Here is an 11,885-nt window from a genome sequence, read left to right as displayed (position 1 = left end):
AAGTGAGCGTCCCGCCTCGCTGCAGCATCGTTATTTCGGTCAGCACCGAAACACCCGCTGACGTAGAAGGCGTCATTGAAGGCGACCAACGTCTACTTCTAGACCATGAAATTTGCGTCGCAAGAGGGATCGCTCGACTGCATGGAGGGAAAACTGAAGTGTTGCTGACAAACTTCAGCCAGGAGTTCAAGCACATCAACAAGGGCACGACGATCGCGTACATCGAGGAAATTCTGGAAACAAGTAATGCGTTTGTCCTCTCGGATTCCGCCGCATCTACCCCGACGACCATGGTTCCCGAACCAGACTACGACATTAATCCAAATCTCCCTATGATTAAGCAACAGCAGCTCAGAAGTCTGCTCCGACGATACAAAGGCTGCTTTTCGACGTCATCGAGGATTCGACAAACACCAGTCGCCAAGCATCGCATAATCACCGAGGAATGCGCTCGCCCACTCCGTCAGAGCCCTTACCGAGTTTCGGCGCGAGAACGTGAAGCTATAAGAGAACAAGTCGACGAAATGCTGCGCGACGACATCATCCAGCCGTCGAAAAGCCCGTGGGCATCCCCTGTTGTTCCGGTAAAGAAAAAGGACGGAACCCTACGTTTCTGCGTCGATTATCGTCGTCTGAACAAGATCACGAAGAAGGACGTATACCCCCTCCCACGGATAGACGACGCATTAGATCGGCTCTGCAACGCTAAATACTTCTCGTCCATGGACCTAAAGTCTGGCTATTGGCAAATAGAGGTCGACGAAAGAGATCGCGAAAAGACCGCCTTCATCACCCGAGACGGCCTCTACGAATTCAAGGTTATGCCATTCGGACTGTGCTCGGCGCCTGCAACGTTCCAGCGCGTGATGGACACGGTTTTAGCAGGATTGAAGTGGCAGACCTGTCTCGTATACTTGGATGACGTCGTCGTCTTCGCCGGAAATTTCGACGTTCACCTTAGGCGGCTGGCAACAGTACTAGAGGCCATCAGGTCATCAGGACTTACTCTGAAGCCGGAAAAGTGCCGCTTCGCTTACGAGGAGCTTCTATTTTTAGGCCACGTCATCAGCAAATCTGGAGTCCGCCCCGACCCGCAGAAGACAGCTGCCATAGCAAAGTTCCCACAGCCCATCGACAAGAAGGCAGTGCGTAGATTTCTTGGCATGTGTGCCTACTACAGGCGATTTGTCAAGAACTTTTCACGCATCGCTGAGCCGCTGACACAGCTAACTAAATGCGACGTCGAGTTCAAGTGGGAAACGCCGCAGGCCGAGGCATTTCAAGAACTCAAACGACGCATGCAGTCGCCGCCCGTACTTGCGCACTTCGACGATCACGCCGATACCGAAATCCACACTGACGCCAGTAGCCTAGGCCTCGGCGCCGTCCTGGTCCAGAGAAAAGATGGACATGAACACGTGATAGCTTACGCTAGCCGGTCGTTGTCAAAAGCGGAAGGCAATTATTCTACAACCGAAAAGGAATGCCTCGCCATCGTTTGGGCTACAGCGAAATTTCGCCCTTACTTATATGGCAGGCCATTCAAAGTCGTCAGCGACCATCACGCCTTGTGTTGGCTAGCGAATTTAAAGGATCCCTCAGGACGGCTGGCACGGTGGAGCCTCAGACTACAAGAATACGACATCACCGTAACATACAAGTCTGGACGAAAACACTCAGACGCCGATTGCCTATCCCGCGCCCCCATTGACCCGCCGCCGCAAGATGACGAGGATGACGACGCCTTCCTTGGAATAATAAGCGCGGAAGACTTCGCCGAACAACAACGAGCGGACCCGGAACTTAAAGGCCTCGTCGATTATTTGGAAGGGCACACCGACGTTGTCCCCAGGGCATTTAAGCGCGGATTATCTTCCTTCACGCTTCAAGACAGTCTACTCGTGAAGAAGAACTTCTCGCCAGTCCGCACCAATTACCTTCTTGTTGTCCCGTCAGGACTTCGTCCAGAAGTACTGCATGCCCTACATGACGATCCGACCGCTGGACACCTCGGATTTTCCCGGACACTATCGAGGATACAAGAAAAGTATTATTGGCCGCGCCTGACCGCCGACGTCGCCCGTTATGTCAGAACATGCCGAGACTGTCAGCGACGCAAGACACCGCCGACAAGGCCAGCCGGATTACTACAGCCAATCGAGCCTCCTTGCCGACCATTCCAGCAGATCGGGATGGACTTGCTGGGACCCTTTCCGACGTCAATAACCGGAAATAAGTGGATCGTCGTGGCGACGGACTACCTCACCCGCTTCGCTGAAACAAAAGCACTGCCGAAAGGTAGCGCAGCCGAAGTGGCGAAATTCTTTGTCGAAAACATCCTGCTGAGACATGGCGCCCCAGAAGTCCTCATCACCGACCGAGGAACGGCGTTTACAGCGGAGCTCACCCAAGCCATTCTGAAATACAGTCAGACAAGGCACAGGAGGACAACGGCTTACCACCCGCAGACGAATGGTCTTACGGAGCGGCTGAATAAGACCCTCGCCGACATGCTAGCGATGTACGTCGACGTCGAACAGAAGACCTGGGATGCCGTCCTGCCGTACGTAACATTCGCTTATAACACGGCGGTGCAAGAAACAACACAGATCACGCCGTTCAAGTTGGTTTACGGCAGGAACCCGACGACGACGCTCGACGCCATGCTGCCGCACGTAACGGACGAAGAGAATCTTGACGTCGCTAGCTATCTCCAGCGCGCCGAAGAAGCCCGACAGCTCGCCCGCCTGCGGATCAAGAGCCAGCAGAGGACCGACAGCCGACACTACAACCTCCGACGACGCTTCGTCGTGTACCAGCCTGGCGACCGTGTTTGGGTCTGGACCCCGATACGCCGACGAGGACTCAGTGAGAAACTACTCCGAAGATATTTCGGACCCTACAAGGTCATCCGACGTATTGGCGCACTGGACTATGAGGTCGTGCCAGACGGCATTTCGCATTCACAGCGGCGCCGCGCACGATCTGAAGTGGTCCACGTGGTGCGCCTTAAACCCTTTTACGGACGCTGACGAACTTCGTTATTTTTGTTTTCTTTGCTACGAGTGCTTTTGTTTATTAACTTCGTTTGTTTGCAGCATCGGGTCGATGCTTTTTGAGAGGGGGGTATTGACACGTGTACTTGTCTTTATCGGGCGACAAGTTTTGTCGCCTAAGAAATGTTATCGCACAGCGCGGGACGCGCCTGCATGTATCCGAAGTTTCTGGAAAGTTATCGATGCTTCTATCCGCTGTCTGTTGTCGCCGAACGTTGTGTTATCTGATTTCATCGCTTTACACGAACGGTGTAGAACATTTTAGAAGGCATGCGGGTCCCAACGTTTAATCTGGAACATTCGATGATTGCTGTATAAAAGCCGACGCGCTTGACCCGCTCATCAGATTTTCGACGATCGCCGACTGTGTTCGCCGCTTTCGTTGTGCTATAAGTGTAGCCTGTTTTGTGGGCACAGGTTCGCCCAATAAAAGCTAGTTTTGTATTCCACCGTACTGCTTCTTTCTTCGCCGTCACTACCACGTGACAATATCACACATGTTATGAGCGAACATAGAGGGCCAGTGAAAAACAACACCCACGAATGAACGTGCGCTCTCAACCTCTTAGCCACGCAACGACGATGACGCCACCACCGCAGCCACCCAGGTACATCCGATGGCACGCTAGAAGGTTTCAAGCTATTGATTGTGCAGTGAGTGCAATGGATTTCATGAGCGATAAAACACTTGAATGCATGGGGAATATCCACAGGTCTGTTGGCGGGATAGTAAAATAGTGATGCGTTGTCTTATTAAGCGCAATCGGTGGTGCAATTTTGTATCTGTTTATGCCAGGTAATCATAGTTGCATAGGTTTTGCATACTACTAATGCGGCACGGAATTCGGTTAATCAAAATTAGCTCACATATTGCGTAGCATCTATGCCTACGACGGTATACGATAGCCTATTTTATGCGTGGGAAGATAGAGGGAGTAGAGTTTGTGTTTCTTATTAAAGTGTTTTTTTTATGTTAGCATGGTCTCTGTCTTTACGAGCAGTTGCCTATCTCTGAGTGGTTCCATTTTCGGATCACGGGTGCCAAGCATGATATCACACGTAAGATCGCAAAAGTGGCTGGTCTGACATTGACTAGTCGTTCCAGAAAGAACGTTCAGAAAGAACAGAACTCTGGCTAAGAAATTGCATAAAAGCCCTATTGAGATAATCTGACCCTAGGGACGGCGCTGCCCTTTCAGTAAAAGAATAGCAGAAGATAAGCTTGTGGTCGTTGTAGAAGTCGGTGCTAAGACTTGGAGCCGGTGGCGTGATCGAGGTATCGAGACGCTGATTGACATCGCGAACAGTCGAGATTCTGATCTCGTTGGCACTATAAAATTCAATCTTTTTTTATGTTTCAACACGTGTATTTTCTGAGCACCTCATTCCTTCGTTTATTAAGAAACTCTAGCCCTTTGTATTTTAGCATAGATTCTCCAAATTATTTGCTTCCTCTTCTCTTTCATTATTCGCACCAATCACAAGGCTCTGCAGGAACACAGCAGTACGCCCTTATCGGCATTAATAAATCAGCTAACTAAAGGTGACATTTTATTGCGCTATGTTCCGCAAAAATATATATTCGTGTATTTTATTTCAATTTCTCACGGTACACTTGAAGTCACCAGCCCAAGCGCATCACATAACAGTCATGGCATTATCTTCATTTTGACAAAAGATACAAAGATCCACTCGCTTTCAGTTCACTTAGGTTCTTCGCATGATAGTTTATGTCTCTGCTATAATTGCAGTTTGCCCACTTTTATTAAGAGAAAGAGAGATATAGAGAAATTACTTTATTTAAGGACACATTGAGAACTTAGAATCAACTTTGTGAATAACTATATATATAGAGAGAGAGAGTTACTGCACGAACGCTACATTCCACAAACCTTCTTGTTTAAGCGCTGAAATGGTCGAATGGTCTAAATTAATTATCTGTCTGTCGTATACTGAAGAAGACGAAGTTGAGCTCAGAGTTAAGCGAGGCATGTAATTCAGCCAGAAAACAAGCGCGCAGCAAAAACGATGATGTTCATCAGCACTTAGCTTCGTGTCGTTCCTTCATGTAGCGCCAAATAAAACATTTATGCAATTTGTTTTAACAGTGTGACCCCTTAATGAGATCAATTTTGTTTCCGCTGCTAACCCTTAGTATAAAACCTCCAGGGAAGTACCGGATCTCCAAGTTACTTTTAAGTATGTTTTTGCATTTACTCAATAAACAGCGCATGAAATGTATGAACAAGTGGTGCTGCACAGTAATGAAGACGACGAGTGAGAAATGGCTCGAGTCTGCCGCGAGCCATGCACCAGAAGAAGAAGCAACAACGAACTACGAACGTCACCAAGGATATGTTGACAACAGCAGCAAGCTCTTCCTCACTGTGTTGAAGCCGTCGTCTTCGCTCTGAGACTATAATAGCGCACTCTACTGGTCTCGTCCACAGGCTCGACTATGTCCAAGCTGCGACGTCACGGTTCCAAGCGAAGACAGAAGAGCGAAGGCTTCCATACGCCGCCTTGTGAGCTCTCGTTGTCGACCCCAGAGGAGCCGGGCAAGCGAAGCCAAGCATGGAATGCGAGACCATCTGCCCACGAGTTGCAGGCATCGTCCACGACGCGAATAGCGTCGTCGATGTCCTCCCCGTTCCTATCTCCGGCGTCACCTCAGTCAGACGACGCTGCCTTCAGCGCCATGGTGCCTTCGTACTCGTGTTCGCCGTCTGAATCCCCGGCGCCATGGACAGAACTTCCCATTTCAGCTTCCTCTGGTGCCACTCGGAGATCATCGTCGCATTCCTCAGCACACTCCGCTCCTGCTACACTGCAAGCGTGGAGCTCGACGAGCTCGGCGACGCGAACATCGAAGATTGGCAGGTACCCGAAGCCCAGAATTTCGGCGACGTCTCTTGCTACGCTGTCCGAGACAGCTCTGAGCTCGGAGCAACGCACGCTCTCGGCAAGCTCCTGTACGCTCGACCGGCGTCTAAATAGGAAGCCATCGTTCCCGGTGGTGGTAAAGCACAGCGCGTCGCTGAGTGAAGTGGTGCCTTCGCAGCCTGACCCTTTGAACACCCTTTTTGGCTCCTGGGCAACCAAGACTCGGCGGCTGCTGTCACCACTGCTCGGTCGCCTCCGCCCTCTATCAGCAAACCGCAGCCCCGAAGAATTTCAGATGTCTTCGCAACATAAACGTGCCAACGCTGTGCCAGCGGTCGCTCCACCACCCTGCGACGTAAGCGGGAAGCAGCCCGGGTCGGCCTCAATATCGCGTAGACAAAGCCGACCGCGCGATAGCGTGCAGTCCATCAGCCGCAGCCGGCAATCTCTGTCGCGCACTTCGCTGAGCTTGCCACGGGATGCCTCGCCCGGACCGCCGCATGCGGTCAACAATGGGATGGCCAGTTGCTTGCGGCGCGAGAAAGCTTCTTTGCTAGTGGGCAGGAACGGTCGCTTCCAGACGACGACGTTCCACTTCGGCTTGCTCATAGCCTTCGTGGTGCCCTTCCAGACGCTGCCGCTGCAGAGTGTCCAGCAGGATATCGACCACTGGTGCGCTAGACCCAAGAATCTGCGCAACATGTCTACAGAAGAATGGAAACGCCAGATGGTGCCACGAGCCGAGGACGGCCACTACAGCCGGTGCCGCATGTATGCGGAATGGAACGCAACCAGTGTAGCCACGGTGCCGTGCACCACCTGGGAGTACGCGCCCTCCGTATATCACTACTCCATCGTTGAGGAGTTTGGCTTGGTCTGCGAACGTGCTTGGTACCTGCCGCTGAGCTGTGCCGCCTTCGCCATGGGCGCCATCTGCGCTTTGCTCATCATGGGACCATTGGCTGACTGGATGGGCCGAAAGCCCGTGATGCAGTTCACAGTGATTGTTATGCAAGCGGCGGTCCTGGTGATTCTGTTGTTCGTCAGGCTAAACACGTTCGTAGTCATGCGTTTCCTCCTTGGAGCCGCCACAAGCACACTTTTCAACACCACCTTTGTTCTAGTGGTTGAAGTTCTAGCGCCTGAACGACGCACGCTTTACGCGATGGCGGTGTTGTTGAGCAAGGTGATCGGTGCCGCCATTGCATCCACAATGATGTTGGCTGGGTTCAGCTGGTACACGTTGCATCTGGCCAGTATGCTACCTTGCATCATGATGCTGCGCTCCATCGCGTGTCTGGTGGAGTCCCCACGCTGGTTGCTGGCCAGAGGCCGGCTGGATGAGGCCGAAAAAGTCATCATGCATGCGGCTACGCTCAACGGCGAGAACATTTTCGATGTGCGCCGCCAGTGGGCGCGCCAGCGTCGTGAATTGGAGCGCCCAGGAGGTACTCGCCAGAGCACTTGCTGCGAGGCAGCGCGTCTGCGGTGCCGTCTGAAGAATAATGCCATCCTTTACTACTGCTGGTGCGTGACTGCATGTACGTTGCAGGCGACGTGGCTGAAGATCTACCACCTGGGTTTCTATCCGCTGTCACTCATGGCCCTCTTTGCGCTGCTGTCCATCCCTGGCGAGTTGGGCGCTATGGCTTCTGCTGCGCACGTCGGCCGAAAGACGTCCCTGGCTTGGGCCCTGGTCATCGCCGCCATTGTCCTTTTCGCAACTGCCGCTTGGGGCGATGCTAATGTTGTCTCCAGCGCAACGCTGCTGACGCTGGCGAGCGTAGTCACGGACGCCTCGCAAGCCGTTCTCACGCTGTACACAGCAGAAGTGCACCCCACGGTGGTGCGCTGCTCCGGCCTAGCAATGTGCACGTGTTTTTCTACAGCGGCCACCATCGCCACGCCACTCGCCACATATTTTGGCGTTTTGCAGATGTCGGGGCTGCCACTGGTCATGGTGTCGCTGCTAGGCCTCAGCGCTGCCTTTTTAGTGGTTCGGCTGCCAGACACCAAAGAGCGCACTGTTCTGCCAGACGAGCTGTCGGACATACCGTTCGAGCAGACGTCGGGAATCGCTCATGTGGTGCCTGATAACACCCACATCGTGTCACTGGAAGCACAAAGCAGCGATAAACGCCGGACACTGGGAGAACGATGACTGGCCTTTTTCTACGCGGCAAAATATCTTGATGGTGCATGTATTAGTGTTTTATCGTATGAACGTCATCTTCCTCTCTAAACATTTCGTGAAGACTCTTAATGATGCATTTGCGGTACGACAAGATTTTACCTAATGCGCGATATCCCAGGCGTATACGTTGTTTTAGCATGGTTACCCTACAAATCGTGCTGTGGTAACCTCTCGTGTTTAATGCTGATATATAGACACGCGCATCTGGTCCCTTTTAGAGTAAAGTAGAGAATAATTTGGCAATCTGCGAGCTATTCACTGACGTTTTCTTTTTTTGAACCGTTGAAGAATTGCATTGCCCTGTCCCCATGGACGTATTACAATATTCAATTCTTGCTTCCCTAAGTGTTTCAATATGCATTGAAAAGAGGTATCGTTAATTCTACGAGTTTATGGCCAAAAAGTGTCGCATAATAACTGTCTCCGAACAAGGTCCGTGGTCATACGCTGATAGAGCAGCAATTCGCTTGTAACGGCCATTCCTTTTTTTCGCAGCCCATCACCTATAAAAATAATTTCATTCCACCGGTCATTCAACTGAGTTGCCGTAATGTGGACGTAGTTTGCCACCCAGGTGGAACAAGTAAATATTTGGCACCTGTTCACACCCTATACCGACATTAACACATCAGCTGGCTGGGGACGTCTAGTATATAATTGCCGAGATGCTGAAAGTTCCATTGCGTCTGGCGCCTCAGTTTGTAGATCTTGTGGCTCGCACAAAAGTAGAGCCCGGCTAGCTGTACCAGCATAACTTTTCAAGCTGCACTGAATAAACGCCATAGTAGGCATTGTGGCCTTCAAGTGCGTTCTTTATAGCCTTTGTAAAAGAGTCTGCTTGAACTATGGTTTACTAATTATCATAGTAACAAACACAATAACAATATTCACTGAACAAACTATATTCGCTAACCAAAACTGGCTTGTACATCAAGCTTAATTTCCCACACATTTCCTCTAAATATAGACACAGTGAGTAATAACTTTTTGAAAGCAATGAAAACACGCGCACATCGTTTTTTGAGCGCTTCCAGTCACACTAACAGCTTTACCTTAAAAAATATTTATACAGATATATATTTTCGTAGCGTGAAAGTTATGTCTTCCTCTCACGTCGTGGTACTTTCACGCCAAGTTCCAAGTCACGCGAAAGCGAGCAGCTCGCAGTGCGCGCAGTGGCAGGGATGTCAACTTATCTTAGGCTAAAGGCAACAACAGCCCATTTCGCATTCGGAGTACAAACTCCGGTGCTGGCGTCGAGCCTGCAACCGCTAGGGAAAGGTACACCGCTGTTCGCGCAATGCACGCTGCGAACCACGAACCCGCGATCGGCTGCTTTGTGCATATGCGAACAAATGGCATCTTCAGAACAAAGCTCTGTGAGCGCTCAGTCCCTGAGCTACTCAGTAAAAAGACGACGTGCTGCAGAAGCTGCAGTAAAGAGAGCTTTGCTATGCAGTCCGTCACCCAGCTAGGCAGCAAACACAGACCCGGTGAAAACGAACTGTGAATTGCGATACCGTTCCACTTTTCGGGCCGGGGCGTCTCTGTATAACACGTGATATGTTTCCCGAAGGATTGTAGTTTTTTTTTTTTTTGTCGTGGAGCGTCTGTTTCAACATATTTCGGAACTGTTTCTATGCGCAGGTGACTAAGCGGCTTTTAGTGAAGATGCGGCTTTTAGTGAAGATGCCCCACACCCCCAACGTTGCCACCCCCCTTACGTTCCTTCCTTCACTGAAGCGAATTTAGTTGTCTTTTTTATCTCAGAAGAAACAATAAGAGAGTTGCCATTATCGAAGCCCTAAAAAATCTACAACCTAGATGCCCATAACGTGTATAGTGCTTTGCGCAAAATGTACGCAAGGCCTTCCAAATGCTGAACCGAAAACCGAAGTGACATGCGAAGTCTATCGCTGTAATCTTCTTCTTGTACCGCTAAACTAAAGCATGCTTTGAAAACGATATGTCACCTCGCGGCATAACATGTCTCACGAGAGAGAGAGAGAAAGGGAGAGAGAGAAACGTTTAGTGATATGAAATGCAGAGAGGTCGGCCTGAGGTACATTCCTCTAGCCAGTTACTCTGCGCTGGGAGGAGGGAAAGAGGGAAAGAAAGGTGGAAGAAAGTATATCAGCTTCAGACCTTCTGAAGTGGTAATCATTTTTGCTACCGTGCCTGCAGACAAAAACACATTAGTGAGAATATTCCTGAACCTAGCATTGGTAACACTAATGCTGGGGCACAAAATTATAAATGAACAAAACCAAATAAAGCATCTGTCTAAACAATTAAAGTACACTCCGCGATTTGAAGAGCCAGCAAGATATTTTAAATAAATACAAAGAAATCAAAATAACAAGCACGACACAAGCTTAGTGTTTAGCGCCACAACTAGTTCTCTGTCGTGCAATGCCAACCAGCTCACATTGCTGCTCTAGTTTACTTGGAGTCGCCAATAAGGTAAATCCAACCCGCATGCTTGAATCTATGTGAAGCGAAGCTATATAACTGATGCGATGCATATATAACTAATGGAAAGGATATATAGCTAATGCAAATGAATAGAACTGTGTTTATCTTTTTTTTGTGCAACGTGTAATGTCATTAAATATTGATGCAAAGCACAGGTGACAACCGCGCTGCTTGTTTATATTTTACGCACTACGGCTTTCACTGTGTCGCTCACTATGCACTACGCCGGTGCAGTACGCCGAAATACAATCAGCAGTCCAGGCGGTTGCCCACTGCGAGACGTCGATGCAGCGATGTCACGAGGACCAAGGCGACGTGACATGCTTTTCTCGCTTGAAGAATGGCGAAGAGAGGTATGTACAGAGAGAAGAATGACATACATGTCATATAGCCTTTGTATCACGGTATACGAATACGTCAGCATACTTGAGGTTTCTATACCGCTTCTGGCACAATAGTCTATACCCATTCTGGGCAACGGCTATTGTGAAATGGCTACATACACAGTGGCCCGAGAAGAGGTAGGCCAAATATAAGGCATTTCAAGGAAGCTGTTAAGTATCATGAGCAATTTTATTAAGAGGTCTGTGCGCATTAGAGTTACGTATGAGGCGACATTCTGTGTGCTTTTTTTTTAATTCGAAGAATTTCTTGCCGAACATGTGCCACTTTAACGCTATCTATCTATCTATCTATCTATCTATCTATCTATCTATCTATCTATCTATCTATCTATCTATCTATCTATCTATCTATCTATCTATCTATCTATCTATCTATCTATCTATCTATCTATCTATCTATCTATCTATCTATCTATCTATCTATATATCTATCTATCTATCTATCTATCTATCTATCTATCTATCTATCTATCTATCTATCTATCTATCTATCTATCTATCTTACCGCCTACATCTTGGTGCTATCATGGTCATTTCGTTAGTTTGGTATGTACCAAATTGACACAGTATGACAAGAGTGTAGGACGAACATAAATGATAGGTCACAACATGAATGTCACGACATACGTTTCATGTAGGTCATGAAACCACCACCAACGTCTTGGTATGTACTAAAATAGACACAGTATGACAAGAGTGTATGAAGAACATAAATTATAGGTCATGAAATGAATGTCATGGCATGCATGTCATGTAGGTCATGAAACAGCCGCCTACGTCTTGGTGCTCTCATGATTATTTCGTTAACTTTGTAAGCTTTCCGCACATGTTTCGCATAACGTCGATTCCCACAGGGCGTGCGACCTGCCGGTT

At 49.2% G+C, this 11,885-nt stretch overlaps 1 protein-coding gene across 1 annotated transcript; it reads left to right on the top strand.

Moving 5' to 3' along the window:
* The first annotated feature begins 5,285 nt into the window (after nt 1-5,285).
* Nucleotides 5,286-8,931, top strand: LOC139057821 (solute carrier family 22 member 13-like). Its single transcript, XM_070536576.1, has one exon. The coding sequence runs from the start codon at nt 5,515-5,517 to the stop codon at nt 8,098-8,100; it is 2,586 nt and encodes an 861-aa protein (XP_070392677.1). The 5' UTR covers nt 5,286-5,514; the 3' UTR covers nt 8,101-8,931.
* Nucleotides 8,932-11,885: the final 2,954 nt, after the last annotated feature.

This window comes from Dermacentor albipictus, chromosome 3 (assembly GCF_038994185.2).
Source record: "Dermacentor albipictus isolate Rhodes 1998 colony chromosome 3, USDA_Dalb.pri_finalv2, whole genome shotgun sequence".
NCBI lineage: Eukaryota > Metazoa > Arthropoda > Arachnida > Ixodida > Ixodidae > Dermacentor > Dermacentor albipictus.
Note: the sequence above shows the minus strand (reverse complement) of the source record. Positions and strands in the feature narration are given on the sequence as shown.